The sequence below is a fragment of the Doryrhamphus excisus genome, chromosome 18, assembly GCF_030265055.1.
Source record: "Doryrhamphus excisus isolate RoL2022-K1 chromosome 18, RoL_Dexc_1.0, whole genome shotgun sequence".
Lineage (NCBI taxonomy): Eukaryota > Metazoa > Chordata > Actinopteri > Syngnathiformes > Syngnathidae > Doryrhamphus > Doryrhamphus excisus.
Genome location: NC_080483.1, coordinates 3,934,217 through 3,959,275, shown reverse-complemented (window position 1 = coordinate 3,959,275; position 25,059 = coordinate 3,934,217). Strand labels below are relative to the sequence as shown.

At 42.1% G+C, this 25,059-nt stretch overlaps 1 protein-coding gene across 9 annotated transcripts in view; it reads left to right on the top strand.

Moving 5' to 3' along the window:
* Window positions 1-25,059, top strand: part of LOC131106077 (inositol 1,4,5-trisphosphate receptor type 1) — a 101,206-nt gene that overhangs the window by 65,421 nt on the left and 10,726 nt on the right. For all 9 annotated transcript variants that reach the window (XR_009120047.1, XM_058054812.1, XM_058054804.1 and 6 more), the window contains 10 exons: window positions 7,449-7,632; window positions 8,064-8,317; window positions 8,969-9,169; window positions 9,249-9,359; window positions 9,416-9,511; window positions 9,590-9,736; window positions 11,257-11,364; window positions 11,480-11,672; window positions 20,491-20,613; window positions 24,188-24,363. Coding sequence is in view for 8 of the 9 variants with exons in the window: in XM_058054812.1 (XP_057910795.1) it covers window positions 7,449-7,632; window positions 8,064-8,317; window positions 8,969-9,169; window positions 9,249-9,359; window positions 9,416-9,511; window positions 9,590-9,736; window positions 11,257-11,364; window positions 11,480-11,672; window positions 20,491-20,613; window positions 24,188-24,363 (1,593 nt within the window). In the remaining variant the exon portion in view is untranslated. The remainder of the gene's footprint in view (window positions 1-7,448; window positions 7,633-8,063; window positions 8,318-8,968; window positions 9,170-9,248; window positions 9,360-9,415; window positions 9,512-9,589; window positions 9,737-11,256; window positions 11,365-11,479; window positions 11,673-20,490; window positions 20,614-24,187; window positions 24,364-25,059) is intronic.

Here is a 25,059-nt window from a genome sequence, read left to right as displayed (position 1 = left end):
TACCCAGTGAATAGCCGATGCACTCACATTGCGCACATGCGCATCGATGTATCGATTAATATTGATTATTTTCCACACCCTTAGTACACATAACATGTACCTGGCCTAACATGTGACAGGCCGATCGGATGTAGATGCTTTCTGCACTTGTGTAACGGTGCACTGTAACACATTGCTGTTAAATTACAGTACACTACTGGCAGCTAGAATCGCCAGCTTCAAACCGTTATTTTACGGTGTGCTACTGTGATCGACAACAACAGTATATTACTGTAAAAGTATTACAGTACTGTGCTGTAGATAATATTATCATTACTGTAATATACTGTTATTTTACAGTTCCTACGTTATTCTCAATTAACAACTTACTACTAATCACACTGTAACAATTTTCCTGTTAAATTACAGAGAATTTACATATAATTTACATATAAATCACACAAATGTTTATTTAAACGGGCAGTGTCAACATGAATACTGTTACTGTAAAATACAATAACAATAATCAAAGAAACTAAAAACCGTTAGATGTCCCAGGTAAACAAACTAAATAAATTCTTCAAATGCATGTAAGAGACCTAAAGACATGAAGACACAACAAAACTGTTTCCATACTATTCTATTACATAGTGTCTTATCTTACCATATTGAACTTTACCTTAGATCAAACAATTGGGCTGAATACCAAAGCAACGAATACACAGTAAATACAGTAAATGACTAACAAATTGTGTGAGGAATGCTTATGAATGTACTCCAATGTATTCTCTGCCGTTTGCAACTATATATCACTAAGGACAATTTGAAAACACACTTTTCCGAGACCATTGAAAATACACATCAGTAAGAACTTGATGAAAATATTCATCAATTGCAAAATTTCAGAAGAAAACTTTAGGTATGCTGGTGTTTTTCCAACTTAAAATAGTCCTGTGAGGTACACATATGTTGTATCAAAAAGCAGTTATATATACAGAACATCAATTTACTGCCATGTATGGAAATATACAGCATCTCAGCAAGAACTTATATAACGTAAATATTCATCAATGGCAACATTTGGGGAAAAACAAGACCTCTTAAAATAGTTCTGTAATATAGGCTCTTGGTAAGGTGGTGAGGTAGGCTTGTTCTTTACCTCAATAGAGTCCTGTGAGGCTTGTGTTTTACCTCCTAAAGAGTTCTGCAAGGTAGGTGCAAGTTTATCTTTGTCTGAGTAGGTGTGGACAGTCCTGATTCAAAGCAAAGATTATTCAGTCAGGGAGAGATGATCATCCCGTTGTTTGTCTCTCTGGCTTGCAATGTCGATGCTCTAAAACAACAGCAAGCAAAATAACCAAAATAAGTCAGAGACGTACAATAACACGACATGCTTATAGAGCTGATCATATCAAAGTCTTTTATGGTTTAATGTGGCAATGTCAGTCAGAACAACATATGTAGTTAAGAGCATGAGACAAGAGAGAGCTCACTGACCTACATGAAGTCCCATTCAAACTCCATGAGGTTCTTCAGTAGTGTGGAGACATTTGTATTCCCCGTGGCAGACTTCTTCGGGACCATCATACCAGTTTTCTTGGAGACACGCTTTCCTCAGGTGGTCTTCCATCCTCTCTCTGGATTGATACCAATGAAGCAACTGAAATCAGAATAGTCTATGATTAGAGACTGAAAGGAAAACTATATCTTGGAACTATTCTAACATGCAACATGCAAACTCCACACAGAGATGCCCGAGAACCACTCGACTGCCGTACAGCCTATTCACGTTCCAGTTTTCACTAATTAAATAAATAAAATAAAAAATCTATAATGACGACAAGGAAATGAAATGATTCTTATCTCTGAATATATTCCAGAGTACAAGCTGCCTCCTCTTGATATTGAAGGTTGAATATGTAGTAGACACAAACACAGCAGCCAGTCCGGTCAAAAAGGATGGTGTGATGCCCTCACGCGCCCCTGCAGAGGGCTCATCCAGCATCCAAATTGACATTCTCTGTTCCACCTGAAACTTCAAGTAACATCATCAACATCATTTACTTTATGTACACATCTATAGTCTCAAAATAATGACCAATGTAACCATGTAACATATGAAACAATGAAAATGAAATGCTTACCAAGCAGTATCAGACGAGGGCTTGCAGGCGGAGTGAGGGTTGTTTCAATGTCAGCTACAGGGAGACACCTGGAAGGAACGAAGACAACCATATTATGGAAAATAATAAACAATCAAAAAACAGAAGCACTGGGTGAGAATAATGTTGACCTACTGTAAATATAGATATGGCATTCAATATTAAACACGTGGCAAGAAAGACAATATAAACTTACATCTGCAAGAAGGACCAGCCCTGTTAGCTTCTCTCTGAAGTGTGCCATGAGCAGCTGAACAATGCAAAGTACCATCTCTGTACCGGTGTCTGTAAGAAACTCAAAATGGGCGTAGATGTACATGAGAATGAAAAGAAAAGGCCATTTGCTTTTCTTATCTTCAATGTCAATTAGTGCAGAACGCAGGAGAGCAACTAACGTAACACAGTCTAATCTTAATACAAATCGTTACACTTCATGTAAAAGTTGTTTTTCGTGGACGGAAATTAAAATTTTCTTACTTGACTAAACTCTGTGTTCAACAGATTTCATTCAAAGTCAACAGACAGTAAAATAAAAGCCACCACAGCCATCTCTGTTACTCATTTCACTCTTCCATCAACCACCAGGTGTGTAGTTTGTTCGAGATAAGTCCTTAATTCTGCCCGCTTGATGTAAAAATATTTTGGACGTGCTCTTTCTCTCCCCTGCTTTGCTGAGTGACCGGTATGTAAAATTAACTGGAACAAAATTTAATGGAAGAAAAAAATCAACTGTAAAAACTAAAACTAAAATTATTCAAATCTCAGCCTCACTGATGAGTGGCACTGAAAATCAGGCACTCGGTAGCTAGCCAGTTTGATTTCATTCTGCTGTAAAAAAATAAAGATAAGTTAGTTTTTACTTACCGTGTTATTTGTAGATGCACAATTGGAAGGATGCAGACGAAGCAAGATTTCCTGTTCATGGGTAGCAAACATGTCCCTGCTGCGCAGGCAGGAGAACTTCGTGAGTTTGGTACGCACCAAATTTGAGAAAATACTGTAGTTTACTGTAATTTATAACAGTAGCATACTGTTGACAGCCAACAGTGCGCTGTTGCTTCACGTTGAACAACCCACAATGCATTGCGAACTACAGTAAAAAAACATATTCCGTTAATACAGTGTATTACTGTTGGAAATTGGCCGTAAATTAACAGTAATTGTTTACAGTGTGATTGCGTTTCCAGTAGATTGCTTTGTGGCGTCACCTTCAGTCATGGTCACATTGACACAGGCCCCCAAATACCTGTCCTTGGCTATGCCTGCCAGTAACTAGCAGATTGTAACCCAAATCATCAGAGAGAAACCTTGCATGTAAAAAGCACTGTTAGCTTGGACACTCGTATGCCGAGGTACCACTGTATAAATGACAATTTAAAAAATACCTGCAATGCACCAGTAACTTCTCTTTCTCCCATGCTATTTGTTCATTTTAGGCACACTTTGCCCTGCTCACATAGCTGTTTTTAGCTTGTATTCACTTAGCCTCCATGACAATATGGGAACATTAACCCAGAATGACGACACACAATCAATACGTTGACGATACCTTTTGCCGCCTGCTCCTTTTATTCACAAAACACAAAACTCCTTTTTTCTTAATAATTGCTTTCAAGAAAACATTAACCTTTGACCTCGTTTGTGCTGTGGAGCCCAGCACCTGTTAGTACTTCTATATCTTCTTCTTTCGTGACACAGTTAACTATTTACTCGTGACCTTCGGTGCAAGCAGAAATAAACGGCATGCATGCAACCTCGTCCCTTCTGCAAACGCCCCCATGCAAAGTTGTAGATTTGAATAACCGTGCATTTTATGGCGACTTTTAACGCATTGTGGCTTTTATTCAAATGCACTGCCAGTCAGCCACCTGGAAACATCATTCACCACAAGTGTGTGTGTGTGGGGGGGGGGGGGGTGCTGTCATTGTGTAAATATGATGACATAAGTGACAGATCTAAAAAGGAGGGGAAGGGAGCAGCTCCATTTGGTTTCCATGTGGTGCTGCCTGACGAGAAGAAGACGAGGAGGGCGGAGGGTGCGGGGGGGGGGGGGGGGGAATGGGAGCGCAAGTATAAATAGCTGTTACATAACATCCCTTTGTTGACGCCAAGTCGCCGAGCGGAAGGAGAGAAAGGGAAGCGCTGTGACCTTGTTTTTCAGCAGAGTCCGCCTCCGCCTCGCCCCTGTCCTCTCTGTCTCATTCCAATCAGAGTGTGTCGCCATGGATACAGACAGGCTGTGTTTACCCAACACTACAGGTGGTGTGGAGGGAGGGGGCGGCAAGCTTGTCCTTCTCCCCTCTCTCGCTCCATTATTTTCTGCTATTAGCCTTTCTCCATCCTCTTCTTGACCGCTTAAACCGGCACGTCATCCTTGATACCCAAGAGCGGTTTATTTTCTCTGCTGCTTGTTATAGGGGGCTTCCATCTTTTCCTCAAAAACGTAGTCAGAGGGATGCTGTCATAACTCTTCAATGACACACGTATTCCCCTCCAGTCACCACCAGTCAAACAAAATGAACTCCCCAGGAGTGAAATTCAATAGGACTGCGTCTGATGCCCAGACTGAAATATGTCGTGCCAGCAGGACCGTGTGCCCGGCTGCATGCTGAGATTTATTTCTGCCGCGACATTAACACATCATAAGTAGATACATGCAAATTTGGTTGGCATGCATTTGGAGGAGAACTCCGTCTTGAAGAGTGTGTTGTTTGACTTGTGGGCGTGTTCTCCAAACACAGGCATGTGCCTGTTGCCCGAGGCGGCTGACCTAGTTTTGTGAGTGTCTGTAAAAGTCAGTGGGCGTGGAAGTTGTGCGTGCGTGCGTGTGTGTGGGTGTGTGTGCGCGCGTGTGTGTATATATATATGGCTTATGTAATAGAGCAAAGGGAGGAGGGGGGCCCTCATGGCGAGTGTGCCTCTCCCAGCACACACACGAGTTTGGTCGATGCATGTTATTCCAATGCCAGGTCTGTGTGTGAGTGAGGACTAAGGAAAAAATGGAGGAAAAAAATCCATTCTGGATTCAAACTTTTCTTAATTCCTAAATGACCATGATTTTTTTTTCAATTTTAGCTCCATTACTAACAAACGCTGCATGATGACTGGCACTTCCTCCTCTTCCTCTTGGGCATCTATGGTGCGGCCTCCCAAACATGGTGTAAAGCTGCTAGTGACTTTATTTGGGCAAATAAGCAAAATGAGCAAAAGGTGTTTTCTTTTTCATCGTTCCAGGGCACCAAATTATCACAACTTTTGGTGAGATTTCTGGCACGTTTAGTACCTTAAACCGCCGATTAAAAAAAGTCAAGGCAAGGCAAAAACCATTATATAAAATTCTATAAATCATTCCATAAAACAAAAAATAATAATAATTACAAATGAAATGAGCAGATAAAATACTCTCACTTATCAAATTCACAGTTCAGTGTTTTCAGCTTAGATTTGAACATTGCCAAAGTTGAGGATTGTTGCACATCTTCTGGAAGACTGTTCCAGATTTTGGCAGCATGAAACTGAAAGTGGTCGCCCCCAGGAGACCACATTATTGATTTAATGTGGCTGTTAAATTTCAGATCCAAATTTCAGTCCATTATTACCCCAAGATTTTGAACCTGATGATTAGGTTTTAGCGAAAGTCTCAAGATAACTGACAACACTTTCTCTTCGTTTCTGTGGGCCAAAGTCCATGATTTCAGTTTTCCATGTTCCCCTGCCGCCCGTGGCGCGCAGAGGGTTGACTGAGGGTTATCTGCATAGTTGTGGTTGGACATATGGCACATATTCTGTCTGAGAAGGTGTTTCACCTCTCATCCCAGCAGGCTTCATCAGTTCATTCTCAAAGACTAGGTGGGACACACACACTGTTAGACTGGTCTAACAGCGATGGATTGAATGCCCTGAGATTAATTTGCTAAATCTTGATGTGAATTCTTTAAAATGTAAGTACTTGGCCTTGAACATGCCATATGTACGGAAAAAAATAATCCCATAGAATTCTGTGAGTTGTGAGCGGGGCTTTTAGGTGCAGGCGGTCCCTCGCAGCAGTCTGTCATGGGAGTTGTTTATTAGGTATAAGGCGACGGATGGCTTCACTCAGCAACCCTCCCTCCTTAGTCTGCTATCGGCTCATCCTGAGTGTTGATGGTGCGTACGTGCAGAAGACCTGCTGCTTAGTGGTGGAGGCCTGGGTGGGGTGGGGCGTGAGCCTCTAGAATCTGCTTGAGGGCACCGGCACACGATTATGTCATTGTTGAAGTGGCTCCAGAGGAGAGTTGACCACATAACTGTGCATAAATTCTACTTTGAGTTGTTGAGTTGTTTCTTGTGGTCACAAGGTGTCTCTTTCTTCTCATTTTACTCCTCCAATAGCCCAGTTTTGCATCTAACCTGGAAAGCCAGGAGGTTACATAACAGCCCTGACTGGCCCAGATACTGCTTTCTGTGTCCAATGCTTGTTTCCTCTCTCAGTTCGTTTTTTTTTAAGTTTCCTATTCCCTCGCAACTGTTTCATCCTGCTATGCTGTTTCTGTTTGTGTGTAAGTAGGCCAGGCCTCTCCCTATCGTGTCATTTTTCACCCTGTTTGTGTGGCGAGTTGGCCTCGTCCGGGTGAGGCCTTTGCAAAGGGTGCTGCAGATAAGAGCTGTTACATAATGAAAACAACAGCCCAGTAGGCCAGTTCACACTGTACGCCATGCAAAAGTGCTCTAATTCTGCGTGGCCTCTTTTCTGAGCAGTGAGTGAATTCAACCCTCCCCGAAATTCAGACCTGCTCCAATAAAGTTACATAACTCATTGTTGTGAGTGCCCCATCTAGTTTTATCAATGGTTTACTTTTAATCAAGCTAAAATGGGCCCATGGGACACGAATCAGTGTGCACCTCTGTTTTAAAGTCACAGTTTGGTTCATGGTACGGTAAAAAATGCAAAACATAGCTTGTAGCTTGTGTGGAAACAGCTGGAAGCATTTTGAAAATCAAACATGAATATCAGAATATTGGTATCGGTCTGCTGATATCTATATACGCTGTGCTCCACAGATCGGATCTCAGCAAAAAAAGACATCAGGGAAGTATACACATGTAAAAATTGTGGGGTGGTACATTTACATATACTGTACAATACCTGTACTGTATAGATTGTTTGCTTGCTTGAATTGAATTAATTTTTCCCATAAGAAATAATGTAAATCTAATTAAACTGTTCCAGAAATCCACTAAACATGTTTTTGCCTGATTGAAGTCAATGACACAAACAAACCTAAGGGTTTTGAACATTTGTGATCAGGTATCCTATTGTGTTTCCAGCGTTCTTTCTTTTGCCGTCTGACCGAGGACAAAAAGTCGGAAAAGTTCTTCCGAGTTTTCTACGACCGCATGAAGTTGGCTCAGCTGGAGATCAAAGCCACGGTGACGGTAAATACCAGTGACCTCGGCAACCGGAAGAGAGATTACGACAGCCAGGACAAAGACACCCCCGTCCGCAAAAAAGGTGTGTGGTTACATGTCAGGTTTAAGCAAGGATTTGTTGTCCTATTCCCCTTCTGTTTTCAATGCTTTAAATGTGCTTTAATTATAATAAATACAAACCATTTTTTTATTACTATATATAAAAAATGTTGATTAAAAACGACTTGATGCCAAAAACTATTTATGAATGAACTGGCTTTTTATTCATTTCTTCTTTTTTATTTTATCTTTTCATTGAATTTACATGCTAAATGCTAACAAAGTAACTTTTGTTTAAAGAGAGAAAAAATACATTTTGTACCAAAAATCACATCAAAATGATTATTGATTATTATTACGGTTTTTAGTTTTACATCCAATTATTACACACTGTGGTTTTAGTGTATCAACATTTAAAATAACTTACAATTTACAAAGGGAGCATATTGAAATGCTTTGTTTGCGTGTGCGCAGCAAGAGAATCTGCAGTGGTCATGACAGAGGAAGTGCGAGAGCAGCTACTGGAGGCCTCGTCCGCCACCAAGAAGGCTTTTAACTCATACCGGCGTGAAGCCGACCCGGAGGAACACTTCACCTCTGCAGATGGCCAGCCAAGCACCGGGGACAAGAACCAGGACGAAGGAGAGATGAGCTACGTTATTGTCATTATGCAGCCCATCCTTCGTTTCCTGCAGCTCCTCTGTGAGAATCACAACCGTGACTTGCAGGTTGGTGGAGTCCAGCGGCAAAATTGCTGTTGTAACGTTTTACGTTTGACTCTCACTCTGGGCTTCCTGTGATTGCTTCCTCTTTACGGGTGTTTAACAGTGACATTACGGAGTTTTTACACATGACAATTGATGATGCGATAATGATGACGGTACATCAACCTCCCAATTTTCTTGCCAGGGATCAAAGTGTGTTTTATCTCTTGGTATTGGCTAAAATCAGTGGTTCTTGCTTCAGTTCAATTATTTTACTGCCTGGTGTTCTGTTATTGTTTAGTGGTTTGTGATTGATGTTAGATAGTGAACTGAACCAGGCTGATATGGTAAAGGAGATTACCGATTGAATTGAATTGAAGCATCTGTAGAAAGCTGTCATTGCTGACTCTTGATGCTCCAAACATTTTACTAGGGATTTTCTAAAGTTGGGTCAGTCTTTCCAACGGGGTCTTCACTAACTTCATGTAAGATATCTTTATAGACAGATTTTTTTTTCATGATTGTTCGCACAGTGCAGGTTTTCCATTGTCGGCTTACACAAGAGCAAGAAATTGTTCTTATGACAAAAACACATGATTGCCTTTGGGATTTTGTTTGACCTTCTGGAACAAATCCAATGAGAAAAAATGAGTTTTCACCGTATTTTTGTCTCAGAACTTCCTTCGTTGCCAAAACCACAAGAACAACTACAACCTGGTGTGTGAGACGCTTCAGTTCCTGGACTGCATCTGCGGCAGCACCACAGGAGGTCTGGGCTTGTTGGGACTGTACATCAACGAGAAGAACGTTGCCCTCATCAACCAAACTCTGGAGAGCCTGACTGAGTACTGCCAAGGTCCCTGCCATGAAAACCAAGTAGGCAACAGGCTGTACTATATGCTTTGATGTATTATACACATTGAGTATTTCATGTTTTTTCCACTCACAACTCCAGAACTGCATTGCCACTCATGAGTCCAATGGTATCGATATCATTATTGCTCTGATCCTGAATGATATCAACCCGCTTGGAAAGAAGCGAATGGATCTGGTGTTGGAGCTCAAGGTGAGTGACATTGACATTGTGGTATAAACGTTCTCAAAGATGATTTTCACTTGTAGAACAACGCCTCCAAATTGCTGCTTGCCATCATGGAGAGCCGCCATGACAGCGAGAATGCCGAGAGGATCCTGTACAACATGAGGCCAAAAGAACTGGTGAGGAACCCTAAATAGCTGTGTCATAGCAACAGAATTCTTACTGGATAAAATATGCTGGAATGTGTGCCTTACCAGGTGGAGGTGATCAAAAAGGCCTATCTGCAGGGAGAGGTTGAGTTTGAAGTCGCAAAGGAGGAAGAGGATAACGGTGATGAGGACGAGGAACATGATGCCGCATCCCCCAGAAACGTTGGACACAACATTTATATCTTAGCTCACCAGGTCTGATTTAAGTTTCAGTTGCAACTAAGTTTTAGCCACATGCTGAAAAATATGCGGCAAGATAAAAGGCTATGAAAAACACATTATTTATATATGTATGTGTGTGTTTGTGTATACAGTGAATATATATATATATATATATATATATATATATATATATATATATATATATATATATATATATATATATATATATATATATATATATATATATATATATATATATATATATATACAGGACAACCCATACAGGACATTTCCACTTCCTGGTACATTTATATATATATTTATATATGTATATATATATATATATAAATGTACCAGGAAGTGGAAATGTCCTGTATGGGTTGACAATTTTGACTTCAGAACGGTCTGAATGAGTTGAGAAAGAAATGTGGAAGTAGTTAGAACTCTTTATGTCAAAGGCATTTTGCATTCCGAAAAGTGGGAATGTCAAGAAGAGTTAGAATTCTTGGTATGTGGAAAATGGCATGAATGTCCTTAATGAGTTAGTTGAGTGCTTTGATGTTGGAACAGTCTGAATTGGTTGAGAAATGTGCAAGTAGCTAGAACTCTTTAGATCTGTAGTATCAAATTCAATCGGACACGAGACCAAAACTCAAAGCCTACTTTATGTTGTGGGCCGAACTTTTTAAGGTGTTATTTTGTACAGACAGTGTGTAATAGTTAAAGTACTACCGTTTTTAGTCATGTACAGTTAAATTATTTTGACTTTTGGTCTGAATCCGGCACTTATTAAGAATGATTTTGGATTTTGTACTATATAGAATATTGTTTCTACTTACAAAATCAAAATGTCATTGGAGTAGTTGATAAACAATTTGCTTGATAAGGTCCGTGACGCGGGCCAACTCAATGTTGTTTTTATTTAGATGTTGGAATGTGGTGAATGACTTGATTCAAATGTGGAAGTAGTAGTAGGTAACGTTTTTATGGAAAAGTGTTTTCAGTCTAAATATAGGTAAGCTGAATGTCCTGAACTTGTTGACAGTTTGCTGTTGAAATGGCTTGAATTGGTTGAATCGGTTGAGAAATGTGGCAGTAGTAGGTAGCAGTAGCAGGAAGTTAATTTTAGGGAAAAGGATGAATTTTGGGAACATTTACAATTTTGGATCACCCACAAAATTGAATAATTAAAAACAACCAGATACATAAAAGCCGGTACAAACATAACCTCCGCACTGTGCTTGCGATTTGTGCTGTGCTTATGCGTTCCACTGCGCATAGGTATAAGTAAGTATGAGAGGTATAAAGTAAACCAAAAAAAATGCAAAAATGGAAAAAATACATTAACAGGCATAATTTAATGGGATTTAATTTTGATGGGTTATTAAGTAATTATGACACAAATTCACAAAGTCCCCCCTGCACTTGTTTGTTTTTTAAAGTAATTATTTTTATTTCTTTTTAAGTATGGGGGGGTTCACCCCTAATTACAGCACATAGTAGACATTATGACACGTTCCATATCAGCTTGTGCTTATATGTCTTTCATACAGTTGGCTCGTCACAATAAAGAGCTGTCCATGATGCTGAAGCCAATAGGAGCCAGTGGAGATGGAGACGAGGCCTTGGAGTTTTATGCCAATCACACCGCTCAGATCGAGGTCATACACAACCTTCTTATTACGAGTACAGCCCCTGACTCAGACCCAGCAACCCCAGAGGCACGTGGAGCTGCTCTCTTCACAGTGGTGACTGTCATCTACCTCTTGTGTCCAGATTGTGCGCCAGGACCGCACCATGGAAGAGATTGTGTTCCCGGTGCCCAACATCTGTGAGTTCCTGACCTCGGAGTCCAAGCTTCGGGTGTACTACACCACCGAGAGAGATGAGCAGGGCAGCAAAATTAACGACTTCTTCATGCGGGCAGAGGACCTCTTCAATGAGATGAATTGGCAAAAGAAGCTGAGAGGTATAAATTAGGGTCATGTTCATTTGGGAAGATTTTGTACATAAAGTAGTACCCTGTAGCACATTTAGCTGAGAAGTGCTCTTTGATGTTATTGTTAATTTAAGAAGGTTTCATAAAACAAATCAATTTCATCAATTATTAACAACACAACAACTCCACAACACAAAGGAATCTGAGATCACAACACAAAAGATCTGGAATTTATACACCACGCTGAGGAATAACAGCTGAAACATTAAAAGTGACTAGAAATGATCAATTATTTAGCAGAAATAGCAGAACTTCAACAATATCAATATTTAATTCATTGGTTATTATAAATATGTTAATGTTAATTTAATGTTAATAATAATTATTATTTAGATTATAAATAATAAGGAAATAACACACTTACAATAAGTGTAATACACCTAGGGTGTAATAATACACCTAATAAATGAAAAAGAAAAGAAAATATATTGAAATTAATAAAGAAATAATATAATAATAAATAAAGCATAAGTCATACAAAATACTAAATAAATAGAAAATCAATAAAGGGATTACAGATAAATTAAGAAATAATGAAGACCACAACTGAAAAAAAAATGAAAAATGAACATATCCCATTTAAAATAAAGAGATAAATGAAAAAATAAATTAATATGTTTTCAGTCAATTGAATGAATATAAAAATAGAGGTGAAAGATGAAAACATATTATCCATTTATCCTTCATTTCTTTATTAAGTATTAAAATAAAAAATAATTAAAACAGATATCCATCTTTACATCTCTGTTTTGATGTATTTCAATTACAAATATATAAATTAATGTGTATTATACAATAATTTATCTTTAATCTCTGTTTATTTTGAATGTATTTAATTATACCTTTTTTACTTTTACTTTTTATTTTTTGTACAAATAGATTAAAGATGAATGAGTAAATAATTAATATTAATATGTATTAATAAATGCAGATTAATTTGTCTTGAATTTATTTGCTATTTATTTATATGCATTTTTATTTGATTTGAATCTTTTCACTTATTTACTGTATTTTCACACCTGCACATCTTATTCATGTACAACAATTATGTAGTGTTTTGGGGCTTTGTTGAAGGGTGAGTCACTCCAAAGTCTTTGCAGGTCCAGTGATGCTCATAGTACGTCATAGTACGTCATAGTACGTTATAGTACATCTGGCGAAAAAAGACCAGTTCACACCTGATGTTGTGCTCAGCATCCTCCTCAATTACTGTGAAACTATTTCGTAGCTGGCAAGATTTCCTATCTTGATTACAAGTGGCCAGACCTTGTTCTGAAGACTGGGATCATTTTCCAAGAAATTCTGAACAGGATATCCTGTGGCTAAGAGAACGGAGGACTTACAAATAAGACGTTGCAACAATGTCGTGCATGTCTTGTGTTTCCACTTTAGAAAATCAGCCAGGGGAATTTCCACATTCTCTGAGCCGTGAAACAGTTGTACGGTAACCTTATGAATCACTACTGAGAGATTGCTAGCGCAAGTACGTAAACACACAAACCCTCGCACGCTCACACTTCTAATCCAAATACTTGCATCTCGTCATTCCCAACACAATAAAAACTGTCAAAGTGATCAAGCCATTTATGACTTCTATTATATGCTCTTGTATAACTTGTTTTTTTATTCTAACAAATGCACCCTTATGCACTTTATTGGGCAGTTGTTGACAAGTGGAGAGGAATTTGGCCCGTGACCAAAAATGTGGGTACAGGTGACCTATACCAGGCACCATTAGACACTGTTACTATTTTTTAATACAATAATAATATGACAATGGATAAAATTATATATATATATATATATATATATATATATATATATATATATATATATATATATATATATATATATATATATATATATAATATAGCCATCCATCCATTTCCTACACTGCTTATCCTCACTAGGGTCCCGGGGGTATGCTGCAGCCTATCACAGCTGACTTTGGGCGAGAAGCAGGGTACATCCTGGACTGGTTGCCAGCCAGTATATGAAATATATCAAACAAAATTATTATATTTACACTTTAATAGCTCAGTGTATTTTCAGCATAATTGCTTCTCATAAAGCAATCAATCACACTCTAACACACACACAAGCACAATCAGTTGCACAACACGTCCATACGACTGATGGACAAATACACAATAGATGCATCATTCTCACTTACACAAACATAACTTACTTTCTAGGGTGGCACGGAAAACTGCAATACAGGCTTGGTGTACCTTAAGGCCTTGTCCACACGTAGGCAGATATCTCATATCGTAAGTTATTTTTCCAAGATCAGCCACACAAGCTCACAGATATCTGACACTGTCAGACCGGGACGCACTGCCAGCTGGTGGGAGAACTTTGAGGTGGAAGTCGTCCTCCTGGAGGAATCGTGCAACAATTTCCGAATGTCATGATCCTTGTGACCTTTTGTCGTTGTCATTAGCTACATTTATATGAGGAGTTTTTTGTCTTTCCAAATGGAATCTTTCCAAATGACTTCCGAAAACAATGGTATCCATGGAAAGGAATATTCCAATCTCTGGTCTACATGCGCCGCTATAATCAAACAGAATAGTCAATGGGGCATGCCCAGTAAAGCGTAAACATCAACATCACGTGATACCGGCTTCCCCGAGTTTTTCTTTCAGTTGTTGGAATAACTCCGTATTGCCAGTTTTTCGTCCGTCCAGTCTTGAAATTTAGTTTGGATCAAAAACAACCTTTCCGCAGCATTCCAGTGCTGATTGTTCACCTCCATTTTTAAAAGTGAAGAACGTCTCTAGCTGCGTGTTACGTCATATCTGAGCATTCGCTGAAAGAACGCACCCGGGATAAATTTAAACAGGAAAATAAAAAATTCAATCTTGCTAATATTTTACAATTAAACTCGGGACATATTTTAGGCGGTAATGCACATCGAAAGCTGCTTGCCAGCTGCCAATAAACAACGGAAGAAGAAGAACGCACCCTGACAACTGATTTGATCAGTTTGGGGAAAGGAATATTCCACCCCTGTGAATCCGCTTATATGTTCATTCGGGTTGGCACTTTTCTTTCGGAATGAGGTGTATACAAAATTTAAATTTCTTCCGTAATAAATAAACTGAATGCAAGCGGAATATTTGGGTCCATGTATGCGTGGTTAATGTTTTACAAAGAGGCCCCCCTTCTGTAGCCAAATAAGTTGCTCTTATCTTGTAATACTTTTTGTTTTTAAATCAATTTTGTGATTACCGACTACTTTGCCGGTAGAAAGGTGGACCAGGAAGAAAGGCCTTACAAGGCACACAGTTGTTTGGAAAAGTGTCCACTGCCACACTGTTGGCACCGCTGTGTGCCAATGTGTTACATATAAACTGCAAAGCTTGGCTTACTTTCCGTCACAATTTTTAGGGAGCGTACTCAGACTAGAGCTCTTAGAGTCGGCTCTTTGAAGTGAATGATCCGGCTCTTTCGATGGGTCAAAATGTATGGTGTCATACAGTATGTGTCAACACTGAGCAGATGGGGAAGAGAAGGAGGGTGACACACACTGCACAGTCATGAGCAAAGGACAGAAGAGAGGTATATCATTTGAGACTACGAAGTGAGGAGTGTTTAAATCCTAGTTCCCTCGGCGGTGCAAGAGCACACTTGGTGCACACCTCCTGCCTGACCTGTTGAAAAGGTTACGCACCCATCAAGGATGAGACTTCCAAGTCTGGGATGAGGGGATCTCACCCAGGCTTTAACAGCCTGCTGTATATAGGCGGCCCCACTACATCCAGACAGCGCATGATAGAGTAGCCAATTTAGAGTATATTGTACGCAATACTGAACTTTTCACTTTATAGCTGCTCCTTATAGTTTGTTACTCTTGGTAAGGATAATTTACTCATCAGTGATCAGAGGACCAGCTAATTGGTTTAAATATACCAAAATAAACTAAAAGGAATTTATTGAACAATATTGCGTACTGTTCAATGAGCAGCAGGAAACAAAATCTAAGGCACTTTACTGGATGCTGCTTTTTCTTATTTAATTCTAGTTATTGTGTAATGTTTTGTTGCTGTCGTGTTGTGTAACTGCACTGTATGTGGAAATTTACAATATGATATATCATATTATTATATAAGAAATACATATGATTAGATTGGAGTTAGACTTTTTCCAAATTCAGATGGGTCTTACTTAGATGGGTGTCCAAAGTGCGCCCTGGGTATATTGTAAAAAATTAAATTAATGGAATGATTAATGAGATGTTTGTTTCTTTCTTACGGAGTCACAACAGCGGGTTTTTTTTGCTCTGCATACTGATTTTTGGCGTGAGCTCTTTAAATTCCGGATGCCCTTCCTGACAAACACTAATGATGCTTACTCGTGGAGATTCGGACCCAAGGTGTCCGCTCCAAAGTCCAGAACACTAAACACTGCACCACGGCGGGCCCGGAATGATTAATGTGATATATTATTAGAAATTACACCTAGTTTGTCATCTACACCGCAAATGTAAGATGTTTTGTACAGATAGCTTAGCGTATATTGACCGAACATTTCATTTTATGTACAACATGGATCAAAGCGGTCCCCTCCACATCCTTACATTTTCTGTATCCAGCCCTGGGCACAGGTGTGGCCTCACCTTGAGTCACAACTTTCTTACAGACATTATCATCAAAGACTTGCAGCTCAACTTGGACGTTGACAACAATGACTCAGCATTTGACTCTGACTTTCATGTGATGACTTGAAAATACCTGAAGTATTCAGTGAGGGTGTTGAGTAAATGTTCCCATTTGAAGTATTCAACTGATTGTTGAATACTAACTGATTGTTATGTCATTTCCAGCAAGACAACATATTTACCCTTTGAATCTGCCACATTGACTTTACCGTCCAATCAGGTGTAAGAAGAAACGATGAATGTGTGTCTTACATAAATCCTGAATGCTATGTCAGCACACCTTTTTATTTATATTTCATGTCATAATACTTATGTGAAACATGAACACATATTTCCTTCCCTTTTCTGTGCATTATAACACGAGAAAACAGGTTAATGTGAGCTAGCTTACACAGCGGTCATTGGGATACACCTATTTCGACGTTTGATGTACATGCTGTGATCATGCATTAACACGTACACTGATGATAACATGGAATAGTTGCAATATCTTTGATGATTTGATGATTTTGATGATTTAAAACAGCAACATCCTTGCGGATGCCCTTTTGTCCTCGGCATTCCTCTGGCTGGTCACCCTTCAATTTTAACCGCACCTTAGACACTCAGTTCTGGGGGCGGTCTGGGCAGGCAGGGGACCCACCATTGCTCAGCTTCCCTCCACACACACACACACACATACACATACACCACACACATAGGTCAGCCATATGGGGCAGGCCAATTTTTAATTGCACTATCTGCACAATACCATCTTCACACACACAGGTGTAGCGGGCTGGACCGGAGAGCCTACTGCCTACCCCCGCGATTGGCCCGCTGGCTGCTGGGGCTTGGCGGCTCGCTCGGGGTGCCCTGGGCTGCAGGATATTTTGGTCTGGTCTGCCTGGCCTTCCTGGGGGTCCCGCTGGAACCAGCTGACGCCGGGGCTTGCCCTGGTGTCATGGTTGGCGCTACCTCCCTGGATCTGTCCTGGGTCGCGGGCGCCAACGTGCCCTTGGGGGGGCGTTCACCGGCCTCCAGGCAGTGGGGTCCGCGCTGCTGGTGGCCTGAAGTCTACGGTGGTGGCTTGGGGTTGTTGCGCTGTGGTGGCTGCTGCGGGGACCGGGCTGTGTGTTGGGAGGGGACCTGATCCTGCTCGTGGGTACGGGGGCCGGGGTGGCGTGTGGGGATGGGGAGCATGCTCCTCGGGGTGGGGCCTGCTGGGGGGGCGGTGCTCTTTCGGGCGTTTGGGTGTCTGCTGCCACTGGTCCTATGCTCTGCCGCATCGCTGTCCCTGTCTTTGCCCATCCCCAGTCTTGCCTTAGGGCTCGTCGGGGATGGTCCTCCGGTACGTGGGCGGAGCGCTGCTGGTTCTGGGGGCGGGGGGGGGGGCTGGCCCTCCCGGTGGATGGTGGGGTCCGTCGGGGGCCTTGCGCTGGTCTTAACTCCTCGGCTCTGGTGCGTGGCCTCCCCGTGACTTGGAGCTATGGCTCTCCCTCACGGGGGTGAGCTGCCCGGCGGATGTCGGCCGGCGCAGTGGAGCGCCTCACCACTCGCCTACTCGCCCCCTCCGCTTGCTCATGTGCGGGCCTCCTCCCCTCGCTCGCTCCTTTGTCTGCCACACTGCAGTAGCCCTGATGCCGTGGTCGAGGGGAGTCTGGGGGTGCTATGCCTTGGCGGTCCGTACCTCCCTGGGCTCGGGGCCTGGTTGTGGGTCTGGGACCCCTGGGTCCCCCGCCCTGTGATGCCCCGGACGCCCCACCCGGGGACGTCCACAGCATGTGTGTGTATTGAGTGGATGGGGTGTGCATGTGTCTAAGTTTATTTTATGTATTTATTGTTTTAAATACTTAGATAATTAATGAGTAGTTTTATTATAATTATATATATATATATATATATGTGTGTATATGTGTGGATGTGTATGTGGGTATATGGCCATGGGGGGGGGGGGGGGGGGGGGGCTCTGCGGGGGTCTGGCGTAGGGTGTTCCATCTCAACCGCCCGGTCCTCCATGGGGCAGTGTGCCCGGGCCTCTTCTGTCCTGGCCGGGGCGGTCCTATGTCGGTGGTCGGGCCTGGGGTTACCTGGGGCGGGCCTGGTTCTGCTTCCTGGGGGTGTGTGGGGGGCGGGAGGCGGTGCCTCCGGCCATGGACGGGCTCCCTTCCGGCCGGCGGGGGCGCCCCTGTGCCCACGGGTGTGTGGCCTTCGATGCCCTTCTGCCCTAGTAGGGTATGGTCTCCCGCTGGTCTCGGGGGTGCGGCTCTCCTCCGGCCTGCTGGCGCCCTGTTGCCGGTTGGGATTGCTCCTCCATGGCCTCTTGCTGGTCTCTTCGGGGAGTTGCTTCGGGGGCGGGTCTTGGGGAGTCGGCCCTGGCTTTGCCCACACCCACGGGGCCGGAGGATCTCTGGCGGTGGGGGCTTGACCTGGCTGCGCGGGGCGGGGTTTGCTGGGTGGTAGAAGGCAGTCTCTCTCCTTTTGTCATTCTCAGTGACAATTACACATTCACACACTCGCATTCACATACACAACACACCTCCATATGGGCACTCACAGCACATGGGTGCTTCTCTATACAATCTACTATCTTATCCCTGATGTTTATATAGTATTGGTATGCTATTATTACAGTAATAATGATGTCAAGCAATGAGATTTTAATTACTGTAACTGTATGGTTGCAATTGTGTTTACTATCATGGGTCATGTCCTCATTGTTACTATTGCTACTGGTAAGTTGGACTCTTTCATTTCACTGATATCATCTCCAGGGTGACCCTTAGCCATCATTGACATTTAACTGTTCTGTTTGTCACTGTTGTTGTTTTGGGAATTCTTGTTGCTGCTGTTTTTGTCTCTCCCTCTACTGCCCCCCCCCCCCCCCCCCCCCCCGACCCCACCTTTCTCTTCTCTCTTCTTCTTTTCTGTTCTTCTTCTTGCTCCGGTCCGGTCGTCCCAAATGGCATAACAAAGACATCAAATAACGGCAAATAAAATTTCATGGTACAGGGAAGTTGTAGCCAACACCTTTCCTGACACAGAGCAAATCTGTCTAGCATGTAAGGGCATTTAGATCAACAATACTATCTGCCCCAATGGCTGGACGGGACAAAAAATAAATAAATAAATAAATAAAATAAAACAGCAACACTCACAATGAGTGTTGTCATCCTTGGGATGGCTGTGTCTTTCAGCACTCAGGTCATGTTAGTCCGCGAGATAAAAATATTTTTTCATGTTAGCTGCTACAATAATAATAATAATCGCTGCTCAAAATATTGACACTTAAAGCCCTCACAAAAAAAAACTCAGAAAAATGCTAACAGTGTTCCAATTTTCATAACTGACTTGTATATTTACTAAGTTACAGCGATTATTATTATGTTTTCTCAAGCTGGAGTGCACAGAAAAGGTAAGGAAATATGTGGTCATGTTTCATAATGAATAATGAGCAAAATTCCCCCCAAAAGTGCAGTTCCCCTTTAACAGATGTCATGACGTCTAAGGACTTGACAATTTCAAGGCTGTGACTTTGGAGTTGACTCGACTCGACTTGTCTTGACTTGAGACTTGCACATCTTTGAGATTTGAGTCGAGACTTGATATTAAACACTTGAGACTTACTTTCATTCATTCCTTTTCTACCGCTTATCCTCACGACGGTCGCGGGGGTGCTGGAGCCTATCCCAGCTGTCTTTGGACGAGAGGCGGAGTACTCCGTGGACTGGTGGCCACCCAATCACAGGGCACATTTCGACAAACAACCATTCCCACCCACATTCATACGTATGAATAATTTGGAGTGGCCAATTAACCTAGCATGTTTTTGGAATGTGGGAGGAAACCGGAGTACCTAGAGAAAACCCACGCATGGGGAGAACATGCAAACTCCACACAGAGATGGCCGAGGGTGGAATCAAGTCTTGAGACTTACTTGACACTGACAAGATACTGACTTGCTCCCACCTCTGGACCTTGGTGGAAAAAGTTTGGACACACTTGCTCTCATTTATTTTACACATATTGGCCATTAATCAATTGAAGTAGCAAAGCAGCAAAAAATCTGCGGAGCTGGCCATGTGTTAGGACGCCCTCATACTTTTACTCACAATCGTGCTCATTTTCTTCTGTCTTCCTTCCCAGCCCAGCCAGTATTATACTGGTGTTCCAGGAACATATCCGTGTGGAGCAACGTTTCCTTCAATCTGGCCGTGCTCATGAACCTACTTGTCTGCTTCTTCTACCCGCTGGAGGGGATACATGGAGGTCAGTCCAAACAGGATGTCACTTGCTGCGTTCAAATGTGTGCTTCGGTTCTCTGGTTTGGACAAAACATGAACAAAAGAAAACGTTACTTTGTGCACAATTTAGTGTGGTTGTCTTTGTGTTGCCACTGTTATTTTAGTTTAAATGTCATCAGTTTCGGGTAAGTGTCGGGTCATTACTGCGCATATGGAAAATCCCACATACTGTATCCTCCTATAAAGTCATCTGATAAGTCTCTAGAAAAGCGCCAGCAATGCTCCATTTTAATTTGACATGCATGTTAACCAAGTCTATGGGGGATTGCATGCTGAGCATGTTACACCGCCGGAATCGTGGCGCTCAGGACTACAGCGGTATTTAGTTTTTGGAACGTTTTGTGTAACCATGGCGACGCTATTAACCAAAACGTTCAAAAATGGGCCACAAGATTAGGTACACCCTGTTCTATTTTTAGAACAGCACATGGCAGAGAAAAACTGAGAATTTACAGACTTTTCACAGCCATGTAGCTCAGCTATACGGCCACGTAGAAACGTGATTAACGGCTCATTTTTTTAGATAAACTTTCAACTCTCTCTGTGACTAATTAGTTTTTTCGTCGGATGTTTAGTTTTCGCTCTATCTTTGTCAGAAGGAGGTGTGCGCAGGGCCATCTTCTCCCACTCTGACCTCCACTCTGGCAGGGGAGGCGAAAAGATAACTTTTTTGTTTTGCAAACAACTCCTCTTCCTGGCCACACCGTTTTAGCTAGCTCGGTTTAATTAGGTGAAAACGTAGGAATTATTGTCCCCTTTCCAAAAATGTCACTCTTAGGTGTGAGAGATGTACGGATTGCCTTCTGGGCCCTCAGAAGCGAGAAGAGCGCAAACATTTCTCCCATTCACGCCAATGTTAAAGACGCCATCTTTTTTTTCTCCAAATCTTTAATTTTCTATGTTTTTGACTTGTCCTCTTGCGGTCGTTTCTCAACCGATATGCAAAACGAGCAGATCTATGCGAAGCCCCGACCCTCGGGCCACTCACGGTTGTCTCGTGGTGTCGATATCTCGAATCGTTTGGCCGTAAGAAGCTTCTGTTCGACATGAGCGATTCAGCCTTTTCGCCATTTGTACTGATTCACTGTCATGGCCGCTAGGTGCTAGCATGGTAGCCGTTGTGTGTTAGCATTTTATGTAATTTATTCATGTCTAAAGGCAAATACACACATGGCATGATGTGGGGACACTATGGGACTGCCCCAAAACTTTGCGGGACCTGAGGCTGTCTTGCAAGGTGCTAGCATGGTAGCCGTTAGCATGTTAACATTTAAGTTAATTTACTAATGTCTAAAGGCAAACAGACACATGGCATGATGGGGGGACACTATGGGACTGCATCAACTTTGTCGGTACTTGAGTCTTTCTTGCTAGGTGCTAGCACAGTAGCCGTTGGCACACCAGGCCCGAGGTTCACAGCACAGGTGGCAAGCCCATCAAAATTCCCGCGGGAATTTTCTAGTTAAGGTTATTATTCGCCATTCTAACTAATACTGATATCAATGTCTACATTATTGCTATGGCTGGTAACTAAGAGCCTCTTTATACTAAAATCAGATGGTTTATCTCAAGGAGCTATCCAATAAATTACTTCAAATTGATATCGTTAAGCCGGCGTATTGACACTGTCACTGTGCAATATATATAATACCCAGAACGCAATGAGTTTAACTGGGTTCAACATGTTAGGCATGTGTAATGTATGCCATCTGTTGATCTACTTTGCCTCCCCAAAAACTTTCTTTGCTCCAAAAATTATTGTGTTTTTTTTCACCACTGAAACAACACACACAATAGCATTTGCTAGGACAATATCTTTGGAAGGATGGTCTTTCTCTGTTTATGGTTGCTTACATTGAAATATCACAGCATTTTGTGTATTTTATTCTACTTACTTATCTACGTACTATGTTACACGTAACCGGAAATGAGGTTTATGTCCGTGCTACGTGCATTGCATATGTTTTTACGTAGCTCAGTCTTGATGGATGTCGTAATACAATGGAAACATCCGCATGCTAATTATTAACTGGAGTCATTCATAAAATAACCTCCCAATCTATTACATATATGAAGTATGGTTATTGACCATTTATGTTCATACATTAAAAAGTATCTACCACAGCAAGTGAAGCACACACAGCAGCAGCAGAAGCGGCATTGTAAAAAATTGCTAAATTAAGGCATTATTCTGAAATCACATTCTGAAGCGACTGTGGCAACTGTGAGAAACTGAATGCCTCTCCCGAGCACTTGACTCACTGAGCTCCATTTCCCTGTAAAGTTCTGATCTGCTGACTTTTATCAGCTGACCAGGATTAAGGAGCAGGAACCGAGAATAACCCCATCTTTGTTTGAGACTAACCTGTCTAGTTTCCACAGTACTTTCAGTCATTGGTGAACGCTGGATTTAGTGTTTTGCTTGTTTTGCTTCCAGTGCCAAGTAAGTGCTAAGCATGACTAATGTCTGACTGTGTTTTCCCGGCCGCACACAACGTCACGTGAAATGGCAGCATACCTTTGGTTGGTTGTAATGGGCGCTTTTATGGGACTCAGCCCTCACGCTCCTGCTCTCAGACACACACACACCGCCCTCCGTCACATAGGGCTATAGAATGATGATTATAAGAACAAGAGATGTAGGTCAGTGTGTTCTGCCGCCATGCATACGTTCATGCATGCATGCCTGACAGGCTTTTGACGGACTGCCGCGGTTAACATAACACATGGGCGCAAACGCCACAAGCTTGCCACATTCTTCACTGACAGATGAATTGACACCTCAAAGATACCCAAGCATATTAAGAAAAGCAGGACAATAAAAACGTCCTTTTTTCAGTGCGCCACATCTCTGACACTGCGTGTTTCTCCCTGTTCATGAATCTTTCAGCCAAAAGTATTTTTAGAGACGGCTGTTATATAAGTGGCACCTGTCATATGATCTCTACAAGGGCTGGGAGGGGGTGTGGGGAGAAGGCAAGTGAGAGAGGAAAGGTTTCTTGACCACTTGTTTTTTTTACAGTTTTAATCCTTTCAAGTTCTGCTCTTTTTCATCTAATACCAACCCTTTCAGCAGTCATATATTGATATAATAAAGGAAACATCATGATGGGGTCGATTACAGAGCATCCGGTTGGGTGCAACAGTGTTGAGAGTTTTTGGTCCAAGTCACATGTCAATGCCAAGGTTTTATGTAGCGACGTGGCTGTCACTCAGCACGCACGCTCCAGCCCGCTTACACAAAATGTATGTCAATGACTTGTTATGTAAGCGACTGCTGTTGGGTTCAAAGTCCTGCTTAACGCCTGTGAGGTGGAAAGGCCCTTCATTGCATTCGGCTGTTGAGTGGCAAAAGTTTGAAGCACCAAACTACATTGCCATGGTCACATGGAATTCATTTGAAGTGTTTACTATAAAAGACAGGCGAGGGACAAGGAGGGTAATCCATGCTTCAACGATAATGTAAGATAAAATTAGACAACATGTAGCCTTACAGCCGTAGTGGCGACCCCGTGTCTTAAACCATGAATCACCAACAGGTACGCTGGACTCCCACCTGTCTGCTCTGCTGTGGATAGCAGTATTGGCAGCGCTCGTTATCGTGATCATCATGCCCCAGTCTCTTAGTGTCCGAGCCCTCGTCATCGCCACCATCCTCCGTCTCATCTTCTCAGTCGGCCTGGAGCCCACCCTCTTCCTTCTCGGCGCTTTTAACGTGAGTGGTCTGCTTCCATTATTTCGTTATTGGTTAGCTGCCCTGAGTGTTGAGATCCGCTTTAGTTTCCATTGATTTCACAGCTTATTTTAATAAGGCAAGCACAGTGGTTGGGTGGTTCTGGGCCTTTCTGTGATTTCTTATGGTGCCCCTCAGCCTCTTCATGGTCTCTTGGTACTACAACATTCTCTTACAGTGCACAAATGTGTAGATGTATGCAGTAGGTGTGAAAGCAAAGCCCCCGATGACCCTGTACAGCATAGACATAGTACATTCCTTGTCATGGTGTTTGCACAGTGGCAAATAAACAAGTCATATATACCATATATATAAATATATACAGTATTTTTCCAGCAAGAAAGGCTTAAACATACACTATTCCATGATCTCCTTTCAACTGGCACTCATGCCCATTTGGCAAAGTCATCAGCCTGCGGTGTCGCCCGTCGTCCTGCAGTCCTGGCTTGTAGCGCCTGGCGATGTTATGAGGTGTGAAGTGCGTCACTGGACCCCAGAGAGTGGGACACAACCCCTTTTACTCACTATACACACACACACACAGAACACACACTTATTATTTTGTTTGCTGTTTGAAGTCTTGCAGAACTGCATAATTCTCTTGCATTGGAGATCTAAAATTAGAAGTGATAATAATATCCATCCATTTTCTACGGTTTATCCTCACAAGGGTCGTGG